The 24634-nt window shown below is 38.3% G+C and overlaps 1 protein-coding gene across 1 annotated transcript in view; it reads left to right on the top strand.

Moving 5' to 3' along the window:
* Positions 1–5922, top strand: part of MACC1 (MET transcriptional regulator MACC1) — a 38663-nt gene extending 32741 nt beyond the window's left edge. Inside the window, exons 4-5 of the mRNA XM_051609336.1 lie at positions 73–261; positions 5707–5922. Of these exons, the coding sequence (XP_051465296.1) occupies positions 73–261; positions 5707–5922 (405 nt within the window). The remainder of the gene's footprint in view (positions 1–72; positions 262–5706) is intronic.
* The last annotated feature ends 18712 nt before the right edge of the window (positions 5923–24634 follow it).

Here is a 24634-nt window from a genome sequence, read left to right as displayed (position 1 = left end):
CTATAAAAACACCCAATAATGTTCTGTTTGTAATTACTGGTGAAGGAACACTAATGAAAATGATTGTTGCAGGGACTTTTGAAAATAGATTGCCAGGGATTAGTGGCACGTCTTACCCAGGACACCATCATTTTGACTTCAGCTGTCAAGCTTGGCAAATGCTGGCGGGAGCTTGCGGAGAAGGTAGCCCGACTCACAAAGCAGCAAATTGAGGCTTATGAAATACCCCACCAAGGGAAAAACGGCGTGGTAGCTCTGGAGGTAAGGCTTTGGTGTAACAGTGTGGTCACACTTGCTCCTCTGCACAAACACAGCCAGGGACCTTTCTTCTTCCTTGCTTTGTGAGCTTCTTTCCTTCTCCAGTTTGGCCCCTTATTTGATTTGTAAGCTCTTCAATGCAAAGAATTCACTTCAACTTTCATTTACAATTGTCTAGATATTCCTTTGAGGCCAGTTGCCTCAAATTATTTGTGCCAAATAAATTTGCTGTGAAGGTGCTGGTCTCTCTCTTGAGCTTCAGCCCTTTACTCCCACTCCAAGGACCACTTTCAGTTCCTTCTTTTTGTCCTTTTCACTTGTTAATCTTACTCCTCTACCCACCTCTTTCCTAATTGCTGCCATTTCAGGCACAGTGAGGAAGACCATTCAGTCCTTGCATGAGCTACTTCAAATCACCCTGATACAGCTTTTGCTCTTTTCACTGAAAGGAAGCTTACCTTCACCACTCAGACTTCCCTCTTTTGCACCTGTGTAAGGTTTATCACCATTTAGCTTGAGTAGCATGACAACACATTTGGAGCTCAGACACCAACTCCACCTCTGGCCTACTATGTGAACAATGCAAAGCCATGTTTTAATTTCATATTTTGTCAGGTAGGTCACACTAGTTATCCTCCTTTGTAAAGCCCTCTGCTTATAAAGAAGTATGAGTTCTAAATAAAAGTCAAGTTGCCCTTTCAGATGTGTTTAGTGTTTACACACCTAAGGAACAACTTAGGTACCTAATTGTATCTCTAGTGCCATTTGAGGTGCCCAGAGGTACCCATGGCATCTGTGCAACATCAGATATGTCAAAAAGTTTAAGGTAGGCCCTTGTCCACACCTCTGAACCTGTGCTCCTGGCACACCCTAGCCTGGGCAGCCAAGTTGCTTCCTGCATTTCCCTACTCCAACTTTAATGATGCTCAAGCTGATCTTTCTGTCTTGAGCACTTACACTATGGCTCAGCTCTCCTTCTGCCTGTACTGCCATCCTCTGATTATTGCAGGTAATGCCCATAATCCAGCCTGAATTCCTTCTCTCTCAGCTCTCAGTACCAAGGGAATTGCTATTTCCCATTCAGAGGTTCACAACTACTCAAGATAATTCTTTCTTCTGTTTTCTTTCCTGTAGCTGATTCTTTCTGTTCCTTACCAAGTTAGCCTCCTTTCCAAAGTCTGAATCCGGTGAGTCTTTCAGCTCAGTTTTATCTGCCTGATGACAGCTATCAAGAGATTTCTGCTCTAATCATGAACCACAACTTCTAATTCCCTTTGAATGCTCCACCCTGCCTCCCCAACTAATATTCAGCCAAAATGCCACAACTTTACTTTCAAGGTTCTGCACTTTTCTGCAAAATTATCTCTGTATTCACTATTGCCAAACACTGCCTCCTCCTCTGTTGTTTCTGGTTAGTTTTGGGGTTTTTTTTGGCTTGTTCTGAGTACATCACCTTTGCATGGATGCATCTTCCTCCTTAGATTTTTTTTCTCATACAACCCTCAGCTCTACCAAGTCCTAGTCCACTACTTTCTTTTCGTGAAAAAAATAATAATTAAAAAAATCACTCTTTGGCTCTGTTTTTGCACTAGCTTATTCTAAAATGCTAAAATCAAAAATGCTTGTAATATCTATTATGGTTTTTTGTTTGGTTTATTTAAAATATTTTTTTTAATTTTATTTTTTTACTGGTATGCAGTGGCTTAATTAACTTCCTAGAAATGTATTTTACTTACTAAGCTTTCTGTGTTTGTCTGAAAAAGCTCCAGCTTTCTACAGAAGGTATTATTATACCTGAACATGTGCAACTCTACTGGTATCCATGGTATTTGGAAATGTTTTCTCTTTTGTTAGCAGACAGTAGAACTAAAACAAGCATTTTTTCCAGAACCATAACTATTTATTTTTATATATTTAAAATCTAGAAATATATTAAAATATACATATATTCATTGCTTTAAATGGATATCTGTTTCCAGGAAGCCCATCTTCTGCCTCATATATCCTATTATTTTATTTTTACATTGTTTTTTACATTGTTTTATTGTAAAACACCCACAAGATTCTCTGCCTTTCAGTGACAGTGTCTTCTGTCAGAAGACAGTACTGTCAAATTCATCATAAAATAGAGTGTGTTGTATTTTTTAAGAGAACATTCAACAAGAAATAAAAGATTAGAATTTTATTTTATGTCATTTTTCAAGGCTTAGGATGGGCCCATGGGAGTCTTAGGTTTCATGTAAGCTTTGTAACAGTGCTTGTCCACACAGGTTTGAGTTCAAAGCACAGCAGGTTTTCAGCATTGGTATCTCACATGAATACTCAGCACCCTCACTGTCCTATGAATCTAACCTTAAATTTCAGTACTTTCTACTAAAATTCAGTGCTTTCTTCAGATCTCTGAACTTTTCAGTCTACTGGCAAATTCAAATCTCTACATAGAGAAAGCAATACTCTGTTTATAAAGTTTTGTGTATGTTGTTCAGCCAGGATGCAAAATGAATGTAGTTAATGCAGTGTAAAATCATATGTAATTTCAGAATAATTGCTGATCCTTACACTTACTTAGCAGGTATAACAGAATCCTGATTAAAACCATCTTACCCCATCCCGGAGTTTTCTAATAAAAAGTTTTCTCATTGACAGTAGTTGTTGGTGTGAAAATAAGAAGCCAGACAAAGATGGGGGAGTACTAAGTTCTGACTAATTTTTGAGGATAATCTGAAAACATTAACCAACTCGTTAGCCATCATGGACTGTTCTATAGTCAAGAACACTGAGTGGCTGAAAAATGTTTCTGCTTTTAAACTTTATATTTTTTGTAGTGGGAGAAATCCTTTTCCAGATGATCACAGAGGTAACCTGAGGTACACACAATTGGTGTCTAGATTTTGAAATGCTTTTCATCAGTAAATTCCAAATCACTTTAAAGAGGATGTAGGTATCATTATCACCTACTCAGCAGAGGCAGTGAGAGCAGACAGAAAACTCATGCATGCAGCTGAGATGAGACTTGCCCAGCATGCTGCAGTGATTTCATATTTTTCCTGAATATCTGCTTTGATATAATTCAGGAATGTCAAATGCAATTCATTTCACCCATTGCATTAGAGTACGTGGATGTGGAGAAAGACCTGCCTTAGAAGCCTGGTTTGCAGTGTTAGTTCAGTGTGGTGAGCATGTAGATTATTGCTGAGTTAATCATGCATCACTGATGACAGTTTATAAAGCTTTTGATTCCCTGCCCTCCCCCATTCCCCCCGCCCCCTTTTTTCTTTTGTTTTAGTGCAGAAAAAAAACCAGCTGCGACAGAGTAAATGAAAGCAGGGCTTATATTTTAGCCATATTTCAGCCAATTCTCTGACACTCTGCAATCAGAGTGTCAGACTGACCTTCAGCATAAGTCAAAGCATAGTATCTTTTCACACTCACTGTCTCTTCATGTTATACTGAAGACAGAAGTTTGTACCCCAATTCTTCATATATCCTGGTCTAACAGAATACCAGAAAATTCCAGCTTCTCCTGTTGGCTCGCATGGTTATCAAGCTAAAAACAGCAATACAGAAACTTTCTGGACTCAGCATAAATACAACAGTGGTGAGCTGCTGTTCATTAAAATATGTTGTACTATCTAGTATTTATAGTAGCACATCAAAAGCTTCAACAAAGCCTCTCTAACAAAAGGAAAGAATTCATGTTTCTCCTTCTGCCCACCTACCTCTGTATTACTTTCCTTTCCTCCTTTTGTAACCATACAGTTATGATTTAAGACAGAATTGCTTAAAGCAAGAAGTAGGCATCATTCATTTTGGGTAAATGTTTATTCCCTTCCCTCCTGTAGACCTAAAATGAGAAGCTTCACTGAGTGCATAGACCCATTTTTATGGTTTAAACTGAAGGCAGAAGCCAGAGTAATCAGACTGTGAGGCATGCTACTGGGGATATGAGTTTGATGGTTTTTTTCCGCTTGGGGATGGGGGAGAAAGACAGCAGAAGCTGAGGGAGATGTTTACAGATATTACAACAGAATGAATTTTGGGGCAAGTTAAGAGTTCTTGGCCCAAATGTGGAGAAAAGCTCAGAACTATGAGCAAAAAAATTCTCCTGGTGCTCAGTTCCTCAAGGAATCAAATGAATAAACCTTAAAACAAGGAAGTAGAGCTTTATGTTGTGTAGTATGTGTAAATTAATAAGATTATATTCAGGAAATAACCAATTTCCTCCTGAATTGTCCTTTAGAACCATAAAACCCACTTTTCCATTAAATGAAAAAAAAAAAGTTAACAAAATCTGGTCTTCCTGATCACTTCTGTGTGTGTGTTTATATAAATATGTATGTACATAAAAAACATCAGTCCATATGTTTTTATTACTATGCATAAGTGTGTTTCTGTTAAAACAGCAAATGCCAGAACTTTTAAGGAAAGTGATAGGTTTCTTTTTGACTTTGTGTATCAATCATGCCTGCAATTGCTAACTCAATTGCTGTTTGCAAAACCTCCAATGAGGAGTGGGAAACGAGAAAGTGGATAGTCCAAGTCAAAGCTGGGAAAGCAGCAGCTGGAAAACCAATATTTTTGTTTGTAAACTGAGTAAACTTATTCTGGACATCAGCACTTTGAAAGATGTAAGTCCAGCTTAGTATCTGAATCATGCTGTCATAGCTTAATTAATGTGACTAGACCAATGACAAATGACACCTGCTAAGGATGTGCTCCAAATGTTTGGTATAAAATAAGCATAATGTAGTTTGAAACAAAGAGCACTGGTAACCTGTCTTTTTATTTCTTTTGTTTCTTACTGGACACTTTTTAAATTGCATGTGCTGATTAAAAAGAAAAAATAAATTATAAAAGCTTTTGAAGTGTTTGGGTTTTTCGGGGGTTTTTTTGTATGTTTTTTTAGCAGAGATTTTATAGATAGATTATCTTCCCACTGTTATTACCAGAAAAAATTTTTGTAAACATAAGAAACATGTTTAAAAGTTCCAGGCTAAGTAGAGGGACAGTGGGATGTTGATTACTGAAACAAAGGAAGGCATTAACCATCAAAAGCACAGTCAGATTTCAGATAAGGAAAATGATGCTGGGTGTATGCATTGCAAAAATGACCAAAGGGAAAAGTGTTTTCCTTCCATCCCTGTGCTTTGAATTATACTTTCAGACAGGGATATATTTTGACTTGGTGATAGTAACGTGAATGAAGAATTTATCTTTTCATTTTTTACCTAAGAATTTGAGAGTTACATAGAAATGAAGCACATAAGTTTACTGCAGGTTTTATATCAATATATCTTTTATGATAAAGCATTTCAGTGTGGCTAGAGATCAAACATTTATTTTCTTTTCTCGTTTCTATGGCTTTCCTACTTTAGGAAAAACTCTGATTTTTTCCTCCATTATTCAATTCCTGCAGCTAAACATTTTCCCCCCTGCCTTTATTCACAGATGATGTGGAAACCTGCATATGACTTTCTCTACACGTGGAGTGCCCATTATGGAGACAGTTACAGGGATGTCTTACAAGACCTGCAATCATCCTTGGATAAAATGAAAAGCCCAGTAACAAAACATTGGCGGGAGTTAACTGGAACATTGATCCTTGTGAACTGCATGGAAGTGTTACGGGCAAGTGCTTTCTCCAAAATGGAGGAGGAAGAATAGATGACCAAGATCCAATCTGGGGAAAATATCTCGTACCACTATTTGTGTTTCTGTGATGCTTGCAGAACAGGACAGAATGCAGTTTGTTTTACCTGAGTTGATGTTGGGTCTAGCTCTGCAGTTCTCAGCTACAGATAGTCAGAGCTTGCAAATGACTACAGAGTAAATAAGAGTGGGAGATTAAGCTAGTGAGGTAATCAAAAGTTAGTTTCTGAAAGGAGTTATTTCTGATTGCACTGACATTTAACTGGAGCTCAGTTTAAAAAACAGAACTATGCACAAATGAGTTCAGCCTGTGGGGCCTAGGTTTACATTGTTTTCAGTGGGGTATTAAAATTAAATATTTAATATGCATTTTAATTGGTGCCCAAAACCCTCAACTCTAAGCCAGTGATTACTAGGAAAACCCTATAGGATTCTTGCACCCTAGAGAATAGGATTCTTGCACCCTAGAGAACAGTTGGGACAAAATTAATTGCATCTTACCACAAAACAGGAATTCAAGAGTTATTTGCACCTGGAAAAATAGATGTGTGCTGCTCAATCCTTCCAAAAGAGCTTCTGGTGTCTTTTTGGAAACTGAAACAGACAGGCAATTTAATGGTCAAAGGTGACTGGTTTTGGTTTTGATTGGTTTGTTGATGTAACTCCACAGGATTTGTCTTTTTCTTTCTCTTTTTTTTTTTTTTTTTTTTAAATTCCAGGAAATGTTTAGATTCTGCTGAGCAGAAATTCAGGAAGCCTTCTTGGTGTACACTGTCCATCCTTCTGATGATTTGCTTATTTCTACTCTGTTGTTATTGAATAGGTAAATAAGGAAGAGTGGCTTTGTAGGTACAAGGACTGTAGATAGTTCATACCCACTTCTACTTTTCATTTTCTTCTACCTTACTGTATGGAGAATATGGGTGATGGCTATTATTTTTTGAAAGCAAGTTAACAGTGGGGTGCCTTTAGATTAATTTATTTATGGAGCAATTGATTATCATTAGTCATATGTTCTAAAAAGAACCCTGCTTAGATGCTGTCAATAAAAATCTTTCAGTTGCTGAGTAGCTTATTCAAAATACAGAAAATAGGCTGAATAATAGCTACAGGCTAACCAACTTTTTATTTTTTAACACAAGAAGTTAAATATATTTTTAGTTAATTAAGCTGTAGATCTAAAAGGTTAAATCCATTCCAAGCACCTTTGATCAACATTCATTCAGAAAAATCAGCAAATACTCATGACAGCCAGGTGAAAAGGAAATTTGCATTCTGCTGTCACTTGCAATTGACAAGAAAAAGCCAAATTCTTTCAGGAATACCACAGATTAGTAGCATTTCAGTCCAGATCCTGTGCTTCCAGTGCTGTTTTTGTTTAGCTCTACTAAGAAGGGAGGTTTTGTGATTCTGAACCAAAACAGTACATTTAATAATTCCCCCCCTCCCTTTTCCTCTCATCTGCTTTCTTTTCTACTTTTATTAAGCTTTCCCAAAGCATGCATAGCTGAGGAACAAGGCTGGGGAAAGAGCACTCACTCCAGCAATGGGAAAGCTCACTCACCAAAAGACCCTTTAGCATCAGGGCATGACTGAATTAGCATGCATGCAAGCTATCAGGCTTCAGTGGACTTGCTCTTGATTTGCAACAGAATGAGGAATTCAACCCACAGAACAGTGATTGCTTTTTCTGAACAAGGAAAGGTGGAAAAAAAGGAGTCAGATTACCAGAGCTCCCTGTTGTTACATGTGCTTGCACCTATTTTCTATCTTGCTCTAAGCAGTTTTAGAAAGACCTGCAGAGAAAATATAAAATAACATTAACTTGTTGTCTGTAATTCAGTGTACAGAAGAGCTGTCCCCCAAAAGGGGAGAAAATATCTGTTTTCTTTCTCTTTTGTGCTGCTGGGTAAGGAAAAGGTCCATAATGGCTCCTTTCAAAATAGGCTCTTTTAAAGGTAAAAAAGATAAATTAAAATATTAAAATTCTGAATATTAAAGATAGACATTAAGTTTATACAAATTATTTAAAATAATACATACAATGTGGCACTGCATGCTCCAGGGAAATTTTTTGTAGGTTTCCCACACTGCTGCTGCTTTCACCTTAGACCCTGCTCACAGTAGAGACCGAACCTAAACAGGATTTTGCAGCAACGCAACGGGTCACACACCATCTCCCTGCTTAAAACTGAAGGGAAGTACTTTTATTGCTCCCTAAGTGTTAAAATACCAGAGGAGAGATCATGGAGCAAATCTTTCAGCTTCTGCATTTCCACACCAGCTGATCATTATCCACCTCAGCAGGCCATGCTTCTCTTTTGTTAACCTGGCTGCAGCTCAGCTTACTCCTGCTTCTGCAGACAGGTCTCTGCTTCCATCCTGTTTTTGCGCATCTTAATTTCTTACCTTTAGTAAGTGTGTGTTTATCACATTCCCTATAGAATGCTGCCTGGCATTCTCATGGCCAGGCCATTTCATTGCTGTGAGACAAAGCAAAGATGTTTCTGTCTTTAACGGCAGTTGAATTTGGCCTGGTAGATTTAGCAAATATTGACTTAGTGAGTCAGTGTTCTCTTTAGCTTGCATAATTATGCAACTGGTCCTCCAAGTATATTTCTTTAAAAGGGAATTTATATCTGTCTGTAGTTGTGCTGTACTCCAGGGCCTTTGTGGGCTTTGGTTGTGCTCCTAGTTTGTGCTTTAAGCTTCTGCTTATATGAATGAAATGTGCACTCGTGCAATATTGTGTTTACTTTAGCAGCCCTCAGTGGATATATTTTAAAAAAAGGTATTAAAACCCCATATTTCATTTAGTGCTCTAGTACGCAAAACCACAAAATGCCAGCTGAGAGTGGAAGCAGCTGCACTCAGTGGCAACACACAGCCAGGAGCACATGGCTTCGGTAAACACACTGTTCTTGACCTTTTCTCCTTCCCTCCCACCCTGTCAAGAGAGAGCAGCTTTCCCATGAGCCTGCACACATACCTTCTTGGGTTTCTGCAGAGCAGGATGAGATTAACAACTCATCAGCAGGAGACAAGAAAAAATTCCAGCCCCTGGTCCTTGCCTTAAATGACCTGGTCTCCCTGGATTTTTTTGTGTAGCCTGGGGAAAAGAGCTGTGTTAGCCACTTACATTTTCCTTTCTGTGTGTTGACAGAAAAAACACCTCTTTTACTGTTCTTCTAACCGCTGCATAGGTACTTTTCCTTAGCAAACAAGCAGACAAAAACTTGTGAGCCTACCAATTGCTTTATGATCCCACCTACACAGGATAGAAAACTCAAATTATTGCCTGACTAAAGTTTGAATCCTTCAGCTGGGTTTGGGGAAGAATTTGGTTCCCTAGGTTTCACTTGCTTCTTTTTTTTTAAAACCAGAGGTTTAATTAAAAAAAAAAAAAAGAGGGTGTTTCTTTTAAATTGTGAGTAAATGGCTAGTCCCCAAGGCAGTCTCCAGGCAGCAGGTTGGACACCAAAAGCAAGCTGCAGGTTGAGGTGTGTTCTTTGTGGAATCATCCTGGGAAGAAAAGGGGAGGAGGCATCAGCCATCCTTCCTACTGAGGCCAGAAAAATGGGGAGAGGTGGGCAAGTGCCTCTTAATTTTTTTATTATTATTTTGGTGAAAATGTCTGATTTCCACAAATTATTCCTGTAAACCTAACCTCTGTGAAAAGCAAATGCTAAGTAGCTCCAAAGGAACAACTCTTTTGTTGTGCTGCATTGACTCTGAAAACTTATTCCTAAAGTACTTCTGGACTTCGTAAGTGATCAAGCCAACAACGATCTACTAATTAATAAATGTTTGGAACTGCAGATAGTAATCCCATGTTCTCAGCTAAACGCAGAGATACTGCTTTTTCATCAGCTAGTAGCTTGTTCAGCTATGGATAGCTGAAGCAAATAGAAATATGAAGCTTTGCTTTGTGTCATAGCTATGAAAATTACCCATGAAAAGACAATAAAATGCAGAGTAAGGGGGTTGGATATCCCCACTTCCCTAGGACAAGCAGGGAGCAAATGGTATTCTGCACCTTAGTGTGAAACACCAGCCAGTCTATTAAATTATCTGGATAAGTCCTAGAACAATTGTAAATTTGTAAAGAAAATGTTAGTCGAGCATGGGTGGTAACCATTGATCTTGATAGTTCCACTGTCAGTAAATGTCCGCAGAGAGTACGGGATGTAGTTCTTTAAGTAACTTGTGATTATTCTGAGTACAGAAAGTGCCATTTTATATTTGTTGCCAATGTGTGTATATATATATATTTTCTATTTTTTTAACTTACAGTATATATTTTTAAACAAAATAAACAAAGGAAAATTATATTGACTGCTGGAATATTTTATGGATTTTATTTTGCTTTTGTATGAGAGGAGGATGGCCATGGGGTGAAAGACTCTGATTCTGTTAGTACCAGGGAAATAAGCAATGACTTTGTGCACATTTTTTTTCCATTTTAAAATTCTGTGTGTAAAAAAGATTAATGTACACTCCTTATAGCATGTGCATAAGCAAAAGTAATTTGCTTATATTGCTTCCTGAAATTGAATCAACTCAGTATTGAGAAGAGGGCTGTCTGTGGAGCTTGCTGGGGATTCCCCTTGAATTTTTTCTTTTTTTTGTTGGACTTCCATGAAAGTGAGTTGAAAAGGTGAATCTTTGTTTGAAAAGGTCACTTAAAACTAGCACAAGCTTCTGAACCTTCAGTAGAAAGAAATAATACTGCTGATTGGTTTTAATTGAATGTTTATTTCAATTTTCTCAAATAAAATTGTTAGTTACAATCCTTTCAGTACCAACTGGCCATGAATACAGCCTGTATCTTCAATTCTAACTTTATGAGCAAGACTGTAATTTAAAACTAAGTGGCAGGAGTTACTATACCAACTGGAAGGCCCATTTACATATCTATTCTAAATCCCAAGTTTTAAAATATAAATGAGCTGGCCTGTCAGACATAGAGATGGCAGCACAATAGCCCCAAGGGAGCAGACAAAGACAAAGTGCATTCAGCTCTACTCCATCACTTTGCAGCTTTAAACATTACATTTGTGGTAAATTCAGAACAAGATCCAAAATACAGCCTTGTCAAATAACAATACCCTGAGAACACAGGGAATCAGGAGTGACAGGGAGGAAATGCATACACAATGACTGCTTGGTATGTCTCATACAATGAAGTTATCAGGCAATGGGTTTTAAAATAAGCAAAAAAACCTTTTCACACAGTGAGGAAGTGGAGAATGTGTTGTTAGGGGATATTGTCGACGGCAAAAGAATAAATGGGTGAAAAGGCAATTAGTCAAATTTATGGAAAAAAGTTGCTTGTGGGTGTGGGGGTTTGTCTACAGCCACCAGCTCTCTGTAACACAGAGTCAGATACTGAAAATGCAGCAGCGAGAAATATTATCCCGCACCCTCCCTGTTTCTCACACTCTTCCCCGGGGACTGTGGGGCTGGAGCGGGCAGGCGCTTGCTCTCACCCTGAATTTCCCAGAGCTTTTATAATCACGGGACTGGTGCAGTCTGTATAAACCCTAATAGGCTCCTTTCTAGCACCCTATCTCTCTTCTGCCCCCCATCACAGTGACAGCTCATAAATTTATTCAGCAACAGCCATGGCCCCTTTCCTGGTTCGTGGCCTCAAGTGCCAAGAGCAGCTGGTTGAACTTAGCCATGATCCTCCTACTGGCTGCCTCTGGCAATGGTGTCACTGATAGGGGAGCACAGAGATGGCAACCTAGCCAGAGTCCTCAGGGCTGGCCCTGCCCCATGACCTTTCTTTTCTCCTAGGATTTGGGATAGCCCTACTTCATGCATCAGAGGGAAACATATGAAGAGGGAAAAGAAGTGGCAGATTTTAAATGAAATCTCACATGAGAAAACTCATTTCTTAATTCTACTTCCAAGTAGGAAATGTTATTATTAGAGTCTGAAACCATTTAATATAATGCCACCCCCTATTCTTCATACAAAAGCCTCTATTGCTATTAATAAAGGATTTAAAAAACAACAACAACAACAGCAAAAACCAACCAGCTAATGGATGGTTTAATAATGCTGCTTATAAAACTAATTGTGTGTAACTGAAAAGCTCTCCCCGGGGTCCCATTTGCAGGAGGGTTAAATAGGATTATAAAATCTAAAAAAACTCACCAAACCCCAAAGCCCTGAAGCTCCAGCAAGAAGATGTCACAAAGTAAGAGGGAGCAGGGACATTTTGCTGAATAAATTTCAGAACTTAGTCATTAGTGCCAGGGGATTATCTCATAGAAATGAAAATGTGAACTGGCTCCATATGCTTGCTAGCATCATTAAAGGTTTTAGGTCAGAAACCCCATTTTCATACATACAAATAAGTCTCTTTACCTGGAGAACTCCTGACAGCAAGATGACTTCAGTGCCATTTACACTGAATATCAGGGTATCAAATATATCAAAATGTTGTGGATAAACTAAATTGATCTTGTCCTTTCCTCATTATTTATTTGCCTATAAAACGCTATATTGCTCCATAAAGTAAAAGTGATGGTGCAGCTGAGATGAGGAGCATGAGAACAAGCTGTGCAGACTTCTGTGTGAGCTGTCTTGTGCATGTTTCCTACTACAGGTGCTGGTCAGAAGAGTTTACATCAGTGCCTTGGTTGCACAGACCCCACTGCGACCCCTGCTGCCAGCCTGCCTTCCCAGGCTTCTTCATCCCTTCAAAACCTCTTTCCTCTCTGCATAGAGGTGTCCTCTCCTTGACCTAACTGACAGCCAGTCAGTGTTGACTCCCACTCCATCTCACATCTCAGCTGTTCTACTTCAGCCACTGCTCTGGGTGCTGATATTTCTGAGATCACCATTTCCTCTGACCCTCAATTATCTGCTCCTTCTCCTTCCCCCCAAAGCTTGTCCTAAACTGAATCCCTACCTCCAACAACCTCAGCTCCCTGGGCTTTCTACCACCCACAAAGCACCTCTGTGAGCTTCTCCAGATCTAGAGAGCACCACCCCATAGCCCTGTAGGTCTTTGCTGGGCTTTTACAAACCCTGCAATTACCCCTTGCTTGTCATCTGGTTGCCTGCCTGCAGTACTTTCTTATTAGTGCCACAGTGGCTGAGCCCAGCCCTTCTTTTGGCTCTTTGCTCAGGAACAGATTCCTGATGAGTTTGAAAACAACCTGGACACAGGCTATCCCAGCCAAAAATCTGCCCACACATAGCTTTGGAGGCAAGAGAGAAGAACATATCCAGACAAAAATCAAAACACGGAAATGTGATAGTCCTGACTGTAAATAGACAGAAGCCAAAGATGAAGGATGATTTTTTGACTCTAGACAAAAGACAGGTTTCCCACAGGTTTCTGGTTTCTTGCTATTTTATACTTTTTTTTTTAATGAACTCAGGCAAGAAATTTAGCAGCAGCACAGTAGTTAAGGGCAGTCTCCTGTTTTTGACAGTGCCTTTAACCTCACAAGGCTTTTGTCCTTTTGAAAGACATTTACAAGTTAGATTATACTTTGGAGATTGGGTTGCACAACAGTAGGCATTGCTGGCACAGAAACTCAGTGTGTTACAGCCTAGAAATAATGTTGACAGAGCTTATGTGGGACTACTGCACTCCTGCTGAAATTCATGCCATCTTACTTTGCCAGAGAAGGAAAGTATAACTAAATACAGGACATGGAAGATATAGTAATTAAAACCAGTACAACATATTATTAGCCGATCAACGCATTTCAAGCCCTCTTCACAGTTTATTTTTGTCTGCTCTGAAGTATGTCTGGAGAGGAGGGGAAGGTAAAAGAAGAGAAGGGAAAAAAAGAGAGGTTCTTATTACTTGGACCACTTGGATTATTATTATTGCTATTTTTATTATATCAGTGGCTTTTTTTACACTGATGGCCTATTGTGCCTTGATCTTCAATAACTGAAAATGAGAAAAAGCACAAGAAGCAAAGTGAAGGTAGAAAACCTTTTTTAAAAGGCCAGCTAAGGGGTATCTCCCGGATTTTTCCATACTAGTTCAGTCTTTATCTATTAGGCATTGCTGCCTTTACTGGCTTAGCATTAAGCAGTATGTTAAGAAATACTGGTCTTTTGGCTGCAGCAAAGTTCACAGGTTCTTCACAGGAAGCCTTTGCAAGCTGTATAGAGTGACCATTTTTCCCTTCATGTAACCAGACATACATCAATCATCTAACTAAACTGGGCATCCTCTGCCATGTGCTACCTGTGCATCTCACTGCACGTGTTGCAAGTACACTCCACCTCACTGGTTGGTGCACTCATGTGAGGGGTCAGTGATACCCTCATACTATGTGCAGATCTGGGGTGAACCTTTAGGAGAGAGGAGCTGGCCTGGATTGCAACTATAGACCAGAAATGGTGATGAGCTATAACATTAGCTACGTAGGAGATGTTTTTATTCACTTACCAGTGGACCTCTGAGGCAGGATGTGTTGGGGTTTTTTTTAGAAATCCTGACTGGTGTAATTTTTTTATTTCAGCTTTGGCAATGTATATATGGCCAACAATAACAAAAGCTGGGAAATATCTCTAGCAGACAAAGGAATTAAAAAAGGAGTCCCTCTGTCTCTCTCTGTAATACCCAACTGCAAGTAAGACCCAACACTGTGTAACACTTGATCAGCAAGTCTGTCTGAAGAGAAGACATTTCACTAATCCAAGAGTCTTTTCTAGTATGCCAGGCACATCTCCAGAATAAGCAACAATGAGAATTTTGAGCACTTTTTATTAATTGAAGTATTATTTTATAATTCACTATATAATTGGGTCATTCCCCAAGTGATCAGCTTTCTTGTAACTATCTAATTTCAGATGAGCTTTCTCTAGCAGACTGGATCTTTCAAAGCCGGTATCACTGAGCATAGGAAAATAGCATCCCAGGGTTGCTAATCTAAATGAGAAATCTTGAACCTGGGCCCACCTACAAGCCTCTATATAAGGTACTGGCTTTGCATTATTTTTTTTTTTTCCCTCAAGTCCAATTATTTTTGTCCTCAGGAATACCCATTAACTTAGAATAGTGCTGCTAGCTCTCTCTTTTTCTCATTAAGGCAAAAGGGACTGATTAAAAGATGTGTGTAAGCTAAGGATATTCTGGTCCTTAATTATGTCCAGTAATAATAGTTTTCAATGTACTTATTAAAGTATCTTTCTTTGTTATATAGCCACACTGGCCTATATTCTGCTGGGTTTGTGTCACCAAGTGCTACAATTTTAGGAGTGTTGTCTTGCAAATACTGACAAAATGCTCCCCACCCTAAGCCACCCTAAGCCACACTGTTTCCCTATACTTACCTGTACTGAATAGTCTGCAACACAAATCATATTCTTCCCCCTCCCCCCACTCTTTTTTGCAAGAGGAACTTAAAATTTCAGATTACCTCTCCTCTTTCCCTTCTTCTGTGCACTAGAAGGGCACAACATTTGGTGTACAATACACAGGAACATTTTTGTGGGAGGTGCTTATTGAGATACTAGCAGCTCATGACTAAGATTGTAATGAGCAGAAAAGTGCTTACACAAATGTTAAGAGAAAGCCAGCATAGTACAGAGTAACAGCCAGAGAAATAAATGTTGAGGTTAGTTATAGGGTTCCTGTATTAATTATGGCTCACCAAGATTCTGAAAAACAACTTGACTTAAAAGGAAATAATGTCAGCCATTGCCTTAAGTCACAGACTAATAAAAAACAGTGACTCTTCATCATTTTGGAGTTATTCCTTTTTTTTCTGTGTTTCATTTAGGAGAAGATGCCTCATAGTTTCCATGCACGAATGCAATAAGTAAGAAATATGGATTCCTTCTTCTAGCCTTGTTTGGTTCATACACGATTCTGGAAAATATTCCTGTGGGGCTAGTACTCCCCTCAAAAAAATCAGTCATTTCTGAGCACAATACAGGAATCAAAATCCAGCTTCCATAATCTTGCCCGTGCTTCTATTTGTAATTACCTTAAATAATGAAGGAGAAGTTCATATGGACATTTAAAAGGTTTAAGTACTGATAAAGTGCCTACAGACATTGAAGTGATGGGATCCAAGATCTGCCTTCAAAATTCTCTCCTTTTTTCATATTCCAATTGTTAGGTTTTGGGGTTTTTGTGTTTGTTTATTTTCTAACAGTAGTTTACTGTTTCCCCTTTCTCTGGCACATTAGCATGAAGACTCCTCAAGATTTCTTTAAATGCAACACATAATACTATAACCCCATCTTTGTCTTTCATGAGTCATGTTACAACTGCACCTCCCTCTGCCTCTTTGCACACCTTGAATATTGATGTAAACAGTGAAAAAGCTGTACTGTGGAAATTCGTATTCTAATGCTGATAGGATGCAGCTGAAGGTCATGAGATAATTTAGACCAATATATTTAAAGGGATATATTACTGTGCTATTTGTAGTAACTAATCCAGAAAGAGGCAGCATCTGCACTCTGTTATGCTAGGCATTGCATAAAGTCAGAGCAAAAAGTAGTTGTCAAGATCTCCTTGAAGCAACTGAAGAATTCAACTGTAAAGGGCACAGAGATGCTTTTCATCTGTGCAGAAAGGCCACAGATGTCTGCTAATTTACAACTGTCATAGTTAACCTTTGATCATGACTGCTATTTTAGTACTATTAGCCACCTGATTCTGCAACAGGAATGTGAGTACCGTGACCTAGTTTTCCCTCAAACAAGGACTGTACACAAATGAATACTCATGATCCACTGCCCAGGATGACTGGCATGAAGTAAGGAACAGAAACTCATGAGTTCTAGCCCCAGTCATTGTCCCAGTCATTGCTTACACTGGTGCCTCCTCACATGATGCCTGACACACAGTGATGAATATATTCTTAAGCTGAGGGTTCAGACTGACCCAACTACCTTGTTTAGAGCACTATCAGTCTGCCTGCTCCCATTACTCGCTTGTCAAAGCTTCCATAACTCTCAGTATAAATTACCAGGAACAACAAATCCAGGCTCTTTCCAGAACTGTCTACTTCACTAGGTGCTGTGAGCTACTTATGGAGGAGGAGAGCAGGAGTCCAAACACGCATCTCACTGTCTTTCTGCAAGTTTAATTGTTTTTATGGTCACCCCCTTCTCGGAAGAACTTCTTTCAGGCAACTGCAGTACCAGACCTTCAACTGGCCCCTGCAGCTGGAATAGTGCTCCCACTTTCTGGATCCTCTGGAGGGTACACTGCAAACCCAGTTTTGCTCCAGCACAGAGATTTGTCAAACTATAATATAAGGAAAACCTTCCTGCTATTTACTCACCATGAAGCTGCACTTCATTCAAGCCAAGTCAAGGTAAAATTCAAATGAAAGCACACGTTCACGTAACTCTAAAGTAGGCAACACAGCTGCACATTATTTATACAAGACAGCTGCACATTTGAAAGAAAAACATTGTGCTTACCCTACTTAATAAATCAGAAATGTCTCTCTTCCTATATCCCTTATAAAACTGATTTGCTGTCATGTCTTACCAAGCTGATGTATGTCCCAACTTCTGAGTGCTAGAGAGTTGATCATTAGACAGACCTCATCAGAAAGCACACCTGTGTCAGTGGGGCACGTTGGCTTTTATAGCCAGTCTCCTCTTCACTGCCTTTCAAGAGATTTGGATAAATTTAACGCTGCTTTTTAAAGCTCAAGGAGGAGATTTTCAGCTGACCAGCTAAATGAGTCATTGCTCCTTAAAAGGTCAGTGCTTACAGGTATATGGCCCTTCTCTCTCCTTTGCAATTCTCTGACAAATATCTGAAATTTACTGAGCAGAAAGAAAACGAGTCCCTTCTCTTCCTAAATGAGTTTTCTACTGATTCAGTGATTTGAACTGGCTGCCTTCAGTGTCAGAGCACAGCTCAGCTCTCTTGTGAAATCCCACCTTGAATCTGTTTCATGGCCAGGAGATACCTGCCCATTCTGAATTAAAATAATCATGGTGCCATGTTCTTGGAAAAAATGACAAGGGAAAAGAGAAAAAGAAAAGGTGCTAGAGTGATCAACAGTCTCTTTTAAGGATGGCACAACATGTGCTAGTACAGGTATTGTGGCACAATCATAAGCACTCAGCTGGAAAACCTTGGCTTGGCTGCCTAGAGCAGAGCATACTGCCACTGTTGCAGGGTTTGAAGCAGCAAGTGCCCAGACAAAGCACGAGAAGCAATGCTACAGTGGGCACCTCAGCATTGCAGCACACAAACAGAGCACACCAAACTGGGACTGTTAAGGAAGGAACTACAGTCACCTTAGAACAGCACCATAAATCTGTGACTGATTCATTCAGTACCAGGGGCTATCTTCAAAATTTTCCATTTCTTAAATTTTCTGCCTATAAAACAGATATAAAAAACTTGCTTATCAAACTCACATGACTGGTACTTACAGGTCAGATGTACAGCATCTGTGTATATCAGCCCAGCACCATGGATTTCAACATACAATAAATGAGACTAAGATCCAAAGTTTTTTATGTGGTAATAAAAACATACAAATGGTATAACATTTTTAAAAGCTCTGCTTTTAAAATAATTGTTAAAATCTTGTTGTAAGTGTGCTTCAGTTTTACATCAGTGACAAAAACCAGCTAGCCACCCCTTTACCTTCCAAACTAGGAGCATGGTCTGCAGACCTCTAGAAGCTGTGGCAACTGCCATTGGAATTTTATTGCAAAAGCCAGCAGGTATTTGGAGATACATTATAAATGGGCTACTGGTTTTGCTAAGCTGCTTTTATATGGTTGGCTTCTTCTGGGACACATACATCTATGACACAGCCTGGGTAACTAACCACAAAATGCCCATTTGATGTTTGTGAAAGAATGCCAAGAGCAAGGTAAACTGGGTAAGATTTAAAAGCAATGCCCTTGAGGGCAAAGCACACTAATTATTTTTCAGTAACATTCTATTTGTTTGACCGTGAGCTCTTGTCTTTCCAGAAAGTTCACTGTTAATAAAATTAACATGCTGGGATCTTTTAAACTTCTGGTTTTGTATTGTAAAATAGACAAATGGTAATGAAAAAATATCGCCGAGTACGCAACTCCCTGAAGCGTATAGAGTATGTTTCTCATGAAGGATAAAACAAAGTGCAGTGTAGCATGTGAGCAGAAATATTGGGACCACTTGTTGTGGTCTTTAGACCCAGGCTTCAGACTGAGCCTTTTGCACACCTTGGTTGCTTACCATCTTTAGACATTTCATTCACTCTTCGTGATGGCATTTGCCAGGCACTGAATAAAAGGAAGAAATGCTTCTTTCTCTCTTTAAACAGGTACCTTTGCAGAGAGAAAAAAACCCTAAGAAATACAGAACAATTTTCAGAGATGTCAAGTTTGGCATAATTTTAACATCCTGGTTTAGGAAGAGGTATCACCTGCCTCTTTATGCACTTTGAATGATAGTTTAGTTTTACACCATAACTGACCATAACAGTAGTTGCTCATTCTCAAGTCAACTGAGGGATGCCTAACAGTGCACATGCCATATGGCCCTGTAAGACTTTCCAGTCTAATTAAAATGGTAAGCAAAAGAGAACATATTGTTTGTATGTTCTTTATTCTAAATAGGGATGTAAATTTGTTTAGACATAAATCAGAAATTTTCTAAGCACTGGAGGCTATGTTATGTTGTAACTAAGCCAAATGACCTCACTAGAGTTTTCACTGTTCATATCTGCAATGAAAATGACTCTCTTGGGCAAGTATCTTTTTTTTCTTTTAATGAAAACCACAAGTAATCTAAATCAAATGATCAAGCCAGGTTTCACATCTTAAGAGTGCTGACTTACCATTTGCTCAAGTTAATTGAGCAACACAGATATAAAATGCTACAAGCTTACAATATTAGTATTTTATGGTCAGAGACTAATGTACAAGTTTTAATATACCTAAAACTGCATCTGTATCCCCTGTTGTGGTTAAACTTTCCAGCTGCCTCCTGTTAAGTTCTCAGGAGCAGCTCAACCTCAGCCCTTCTGCTTTGCCACATTAAATATGTCTCCATTGCTCCATTGCTCCTGTATTCCTAAAAAGAATTCTGCTTTGCCTTATAAGCAAAGTAGGGCAGGAAACCTCTCCTGAAGTATGAAGATCTTCACATCCACCTTCAAAACACATGATGAGAAATGTGTAATTAAGAAGATGAAGACCACAGACTTCTATAATGAGGAGATGGAATCATGGCAGGACGTCCAGATTCAGTTAAAACAATTCAGAATTCCAGTAATAACTACCCAGTTCAGAATTATGTTTTTTTCAAAAATTGCCATGGACCATATTTTCTTATGGTCAGGTTTATTTCCCTTCCCCTCCATTTCCTTCCCTTTCTTTCATGAATCCTGACTAAACTATCATGAACTTGTTCAGAGAGGGGAAAGTAAAAACTATGTAACACTTCAAAATAGCCACAGATCTTTAGAATACTGCTGTTAATTCTCTCAAGCTTTTTATTTTACAGTGGTTAGGTCAAATATTAATCTCTTTGCCATATTACTGTTTGACCACGTATTTCTTCACATAGAGGTCCATTTACTAAATTTTACCATTAAAAATAAATTTTACAATATTTCTTAAATTGAGGGATGATGGAATTATGATGGAAAATTTGCTGTCACATATTCTCTGTTAGTCCAGTTTAAGATGACTACAAGTATCCTCATCAACAATTATACACAGCTGGCTATTTTTTATTATTCTAGTAAATGAAACATGTCACATCAAATGAAATAATGTGAAAGGTGTCAAGACAATAATACTAGCTAAGAGTCATTTTGCAGCTTCAGTGTAACTAAAATAAAATGTTAATTGTCCTTTTATTCATTCTCACTATTTTGGTCAGCTAGCTTTTAAATCTAACTGACAATCATTAAACCTACGTAGAAAAGTAAGTCTCTTTCTGCACCTTCTCATTTCAAAAGTGCTGTGGCAGATCTGAGAAGCATCATAAAATTTGAACCAAACTCAGTCTCACCAGAATGACTAAAAGTGCCTGAATACATCTACAATGGTTTTAAAATGTTGTGTGTAGTCTCTGCAGAGATTAAACGAAAGCAGCAGAAGTGACTGAAGTGCATTTTAGAAATGATGGATATGAATATCATGTTTTTTTGACAATAGTTCATTCAGTAACTTGCTTGTTCTTTCAGGATTTTTGCCTCGTGTTGTTATGGAGTTTTTATCTGGCTGCTGACTCACAAGTACAGGTTACAAGCTGCGCATGATTTGTAGTTGTATGGCACTTTGTGAAACTCACTGAACTGAAGAGTCAGCATCATTGTGATAAGTAATAACACAGATTTGGTACTAGCCACCATACTTTGCTGCATCTCAAAGCAAAACCTAGGCTATTACTCTGTGGTCAATTCCCCAAGTGCAAGGAGGCTTGCCTTCTCTTTGTGGTATAAAATACAATCAGACTGGAGCCATATCCTCCTAAGTGCCCTGAGCCACAAATGTTTTATGGGACCTCTCAAAAAAGGAGACAGTGGAGAATATCTTTTAACCATGTTGAAATGAAAGCATACACTTCTGGCACTCTCTAAAACAAAAAGCCAACTCCTGCAGATCAGTGTGTCCACCCTGTGCTTTTATCCTCATCAGCTTATCTCAGAGGAACTAAATGAGAAAGTAATAAATGAATACAGCTTCTGCAGTGAATTAGACATATTTAACACTTATCTCTTATAAACAATTCTACATGATTAAATTAACTCCAGAATCTTTTGCTTCTAATAAGAAAAATCTACACTTTGAAATGAGACACTACTTTGAAAGAAACTACTTTGCAAGATTTCTGTAAGTCTGTTTCAATACAGCTTGCACCATTTATTATGATTGAGAAGTCTGGATTATGTGTTATTTTTAGAGAACTAATCAATGTCTCCTATTCAATATGTCTATATATGTGTTTGTGTGTGTGTGCATATATAAGTTGAATGCTACTGAATAAATAGTCCAAAATCATGTAGTTATACCTTAAGTGCTTATAGTTCAGGTAAGACTCATTGGAACCACCACTAGAAAAATATTTTATATGCTTCTGCAACAACAATCTGCTTCTTAAGACATGGAGAAGTAATTTCTATAACAAAAGCAAATTAAAAAGATGTTCCCAGGATATAAGACACAGGTGGCCTAAGTACTTATCAAAAGCCAGAGTTTACAGTGGTTATGGTGCTACAAACTATGGATCAGCCCTTCCAATTTCAAATAATTTATGTTGACTATCAATAAGTGAGGAGCAAATCTCCTAGGGTTATTTTTTCTGTTTTTTCATACTTTGAGAAACTCCAAAGATTTTTAAATTATTTTTTACAAGGAAGCCATGGCTTTGGAGCATCCTTGCCGCCAGGCTACTATGGAAATGCAAATCCAGAAGGCCCTGCTTTGTTTTACACTGTGAGTAACCTCAGATTAACAGGCACTGTTGAGTGTGACAAATTTTGCTTTCAGATACATTTTTAGAACTGGTGAAGCAATGCGGGTGACACTTGCCTTGACGCAAAATTGAAAAAAAATTTTCTCAAGTGGAGAACGTCATCAAAGAAAATAAAAAAAATGTATAAGACACAGAACGCTGTCTGATAAATCAGAATATAACTGCAAATGAGAGATTTGTATCTAACAAAACCAGCCACTTTGGCAGTTATGTAGAAAGATAGATTTGAATTCAGCATTGCATTACTGGAGCATATCAGTCCAAGTAGCAGAAGTGAATGTTTAAGCAGAGAGACAAAGGGTTTTAATAAACTAATCCTTATAGTTACAGACCAATTTTCTTGAATAAGGTTAAACAAAGAAGAGAGAATTATACATCTGGGCAAAAGCAGAAACTTGATTTTAGAATCCCAAGTCTATAGTAATGGTGGCCACGGGTGGAATTCTCAGAAGTGACAGTAAAAAAAACAGAGTAAGATCTCCTGAAGTTAGTTATTTTTGTTTTCTTCTATGGTTATGGTGATTTAAAATCTAGCTTATTCATTTTTATTGATACTGTTTTATTTGATCAATACTATTTCCTTACCCATATTTTAAAATCTTTTATTACATTTCATTAAGTTTTAGTTACCTTTAGAAAAGTAATTCTGACCAGGCAAAATGGAAATCAGTGTAATGTGTTCCATAGTTCGCAGAGTTTTGATTAAAATCTTTAAAATTATGGATCATCTTGTTCTAGTTTCATTATGGCAATTAAAATCATTACATTACCATGCAATAAATTTCTATGTTTTAATGAAATGAAGAACAACACAGTAGGATCCTGTGAATAAATAAAAAGCTCTTATTTACAATCCTTCATCCTCCCCAGTATCTTTCTGATAAGCCAAGCTTTGCAGGTGAGAAATGAGCCCACTCCAGATACCTAGTAAGCCCCAGTCCGTTCAGTCTTTGAGCTGCTCGGCAAGAGTACCAATAATAGAATCAGTTTTGACAGTGATTCTTTGCTTAACAGTGATGTTAAGCTGATTACAATGCTAAAGACTGGACTTAGCACAGACATGTATTTTAAATAGACCACTGAATACAGCTAGGCACAGCTGGATGAGTTACTTATAAAAGATCTTTTACAGAGGTATCTTCTCCTCTCCCAATTATTCAAAATTTTATGGCAAAATTAGGAAAAACACTAGGAAAAAAAATGATCGTGGGTTCATTCAAATATTGGAATATTTCTTTACATTTTCTAAACAGAACCCAGTGGGCTAATTTAGACATGAATTAGAGAAACATGACTGTCACAAGTAGAAAATAAGTAAAAACGAAATGCAGGGTTGGTTTTGTTTTGTTTTGGTTTGGTTTTTTTCCTGGTTTTTGTTGTTTTGTTTTGTTTTGTTTTGTTTGTTTGGGTTTGGTGTTTGGTTTTTTTTGAAAGTTACTAGTTTTAGCTAGGAAAAAAAAAAAGTTTTTTGAGTCTACTTGGTGACTCTGATCAGTCACTGAGCATCAATAAACCAATGACAGAATGATTTGTACAGCTTGGCTGGAAAAATTCTCAGATCCAGAGCCAGAAGGCAGTCTGTTGCATTCTGCATCAAGTACATGGGTCTGGTACTACTTTTGGGCTTCTAAACTTGCCAGGAGATTGCAAAAGTGAGAGTTTTACTAGTGCAGTGTCAGAATACAGATTGCATAGCTAATACAAGATCTCTCTCTCACCTAATGCATTTAGAAGGAAAGGTTAAGATTTTTCTCTAATGTCTGTAATATCCTGCCTTTCCAAAAATCAGCCCCAAGGTAAACACTGCACCCTATTTATATTTTTAAATCCTTTCCTGTAATGGTAAAGAAAGTGTTTACACAATACATTGCAGCATGCAGTAAGTAGGGGCCATCAGGAAGGGTGATGCTGTCTCAGCTTGAGTCTGTATTACAGTTATTGATTTAACTGCACAAGGTTAACACTGAGCCAGCCCTTCTGTTCTATACTCATCTTTCAGATCTTTCACTGTACCAGAACTTGTGTCTAAGCTGAAACCTATCCTCATGACTTATGCTGGGGAACTTTCTTACACTAACTACCATGTCCCACACTTCTGAAGGAGAGCTTATGAAGAGCTCTTTGAATGCAACAGATTTGTCAAAATACAGTGATCCACTCTAAACTGAAGACAAGATTTTTAAGATGGACTAATGACTTGAACTAATGACTTCAATCACCAGTCTGAGACAGATTTAAAGGACTGTGTTTCAGAAAATGTTCTTTCAAAATCATGCAATT

The sequence above is a fragment of the Apus apus genome, chromosome 2 (genome assembly GCF_020740795.1).
Source record: "Apus apus isolate bApuApu2 chromosome 2, bApuApu2.pri.cur, whole genome shotgun sequence".
Classification (NCBI taxonomy): Eukaryota; Metazoa; Chordata; class Aves; order Apodiformes; family Apodidae; genus Apus; species Apus apus.
This window is presented reverse-complemented; position numbering and strand designations above follow the sequence as displayed.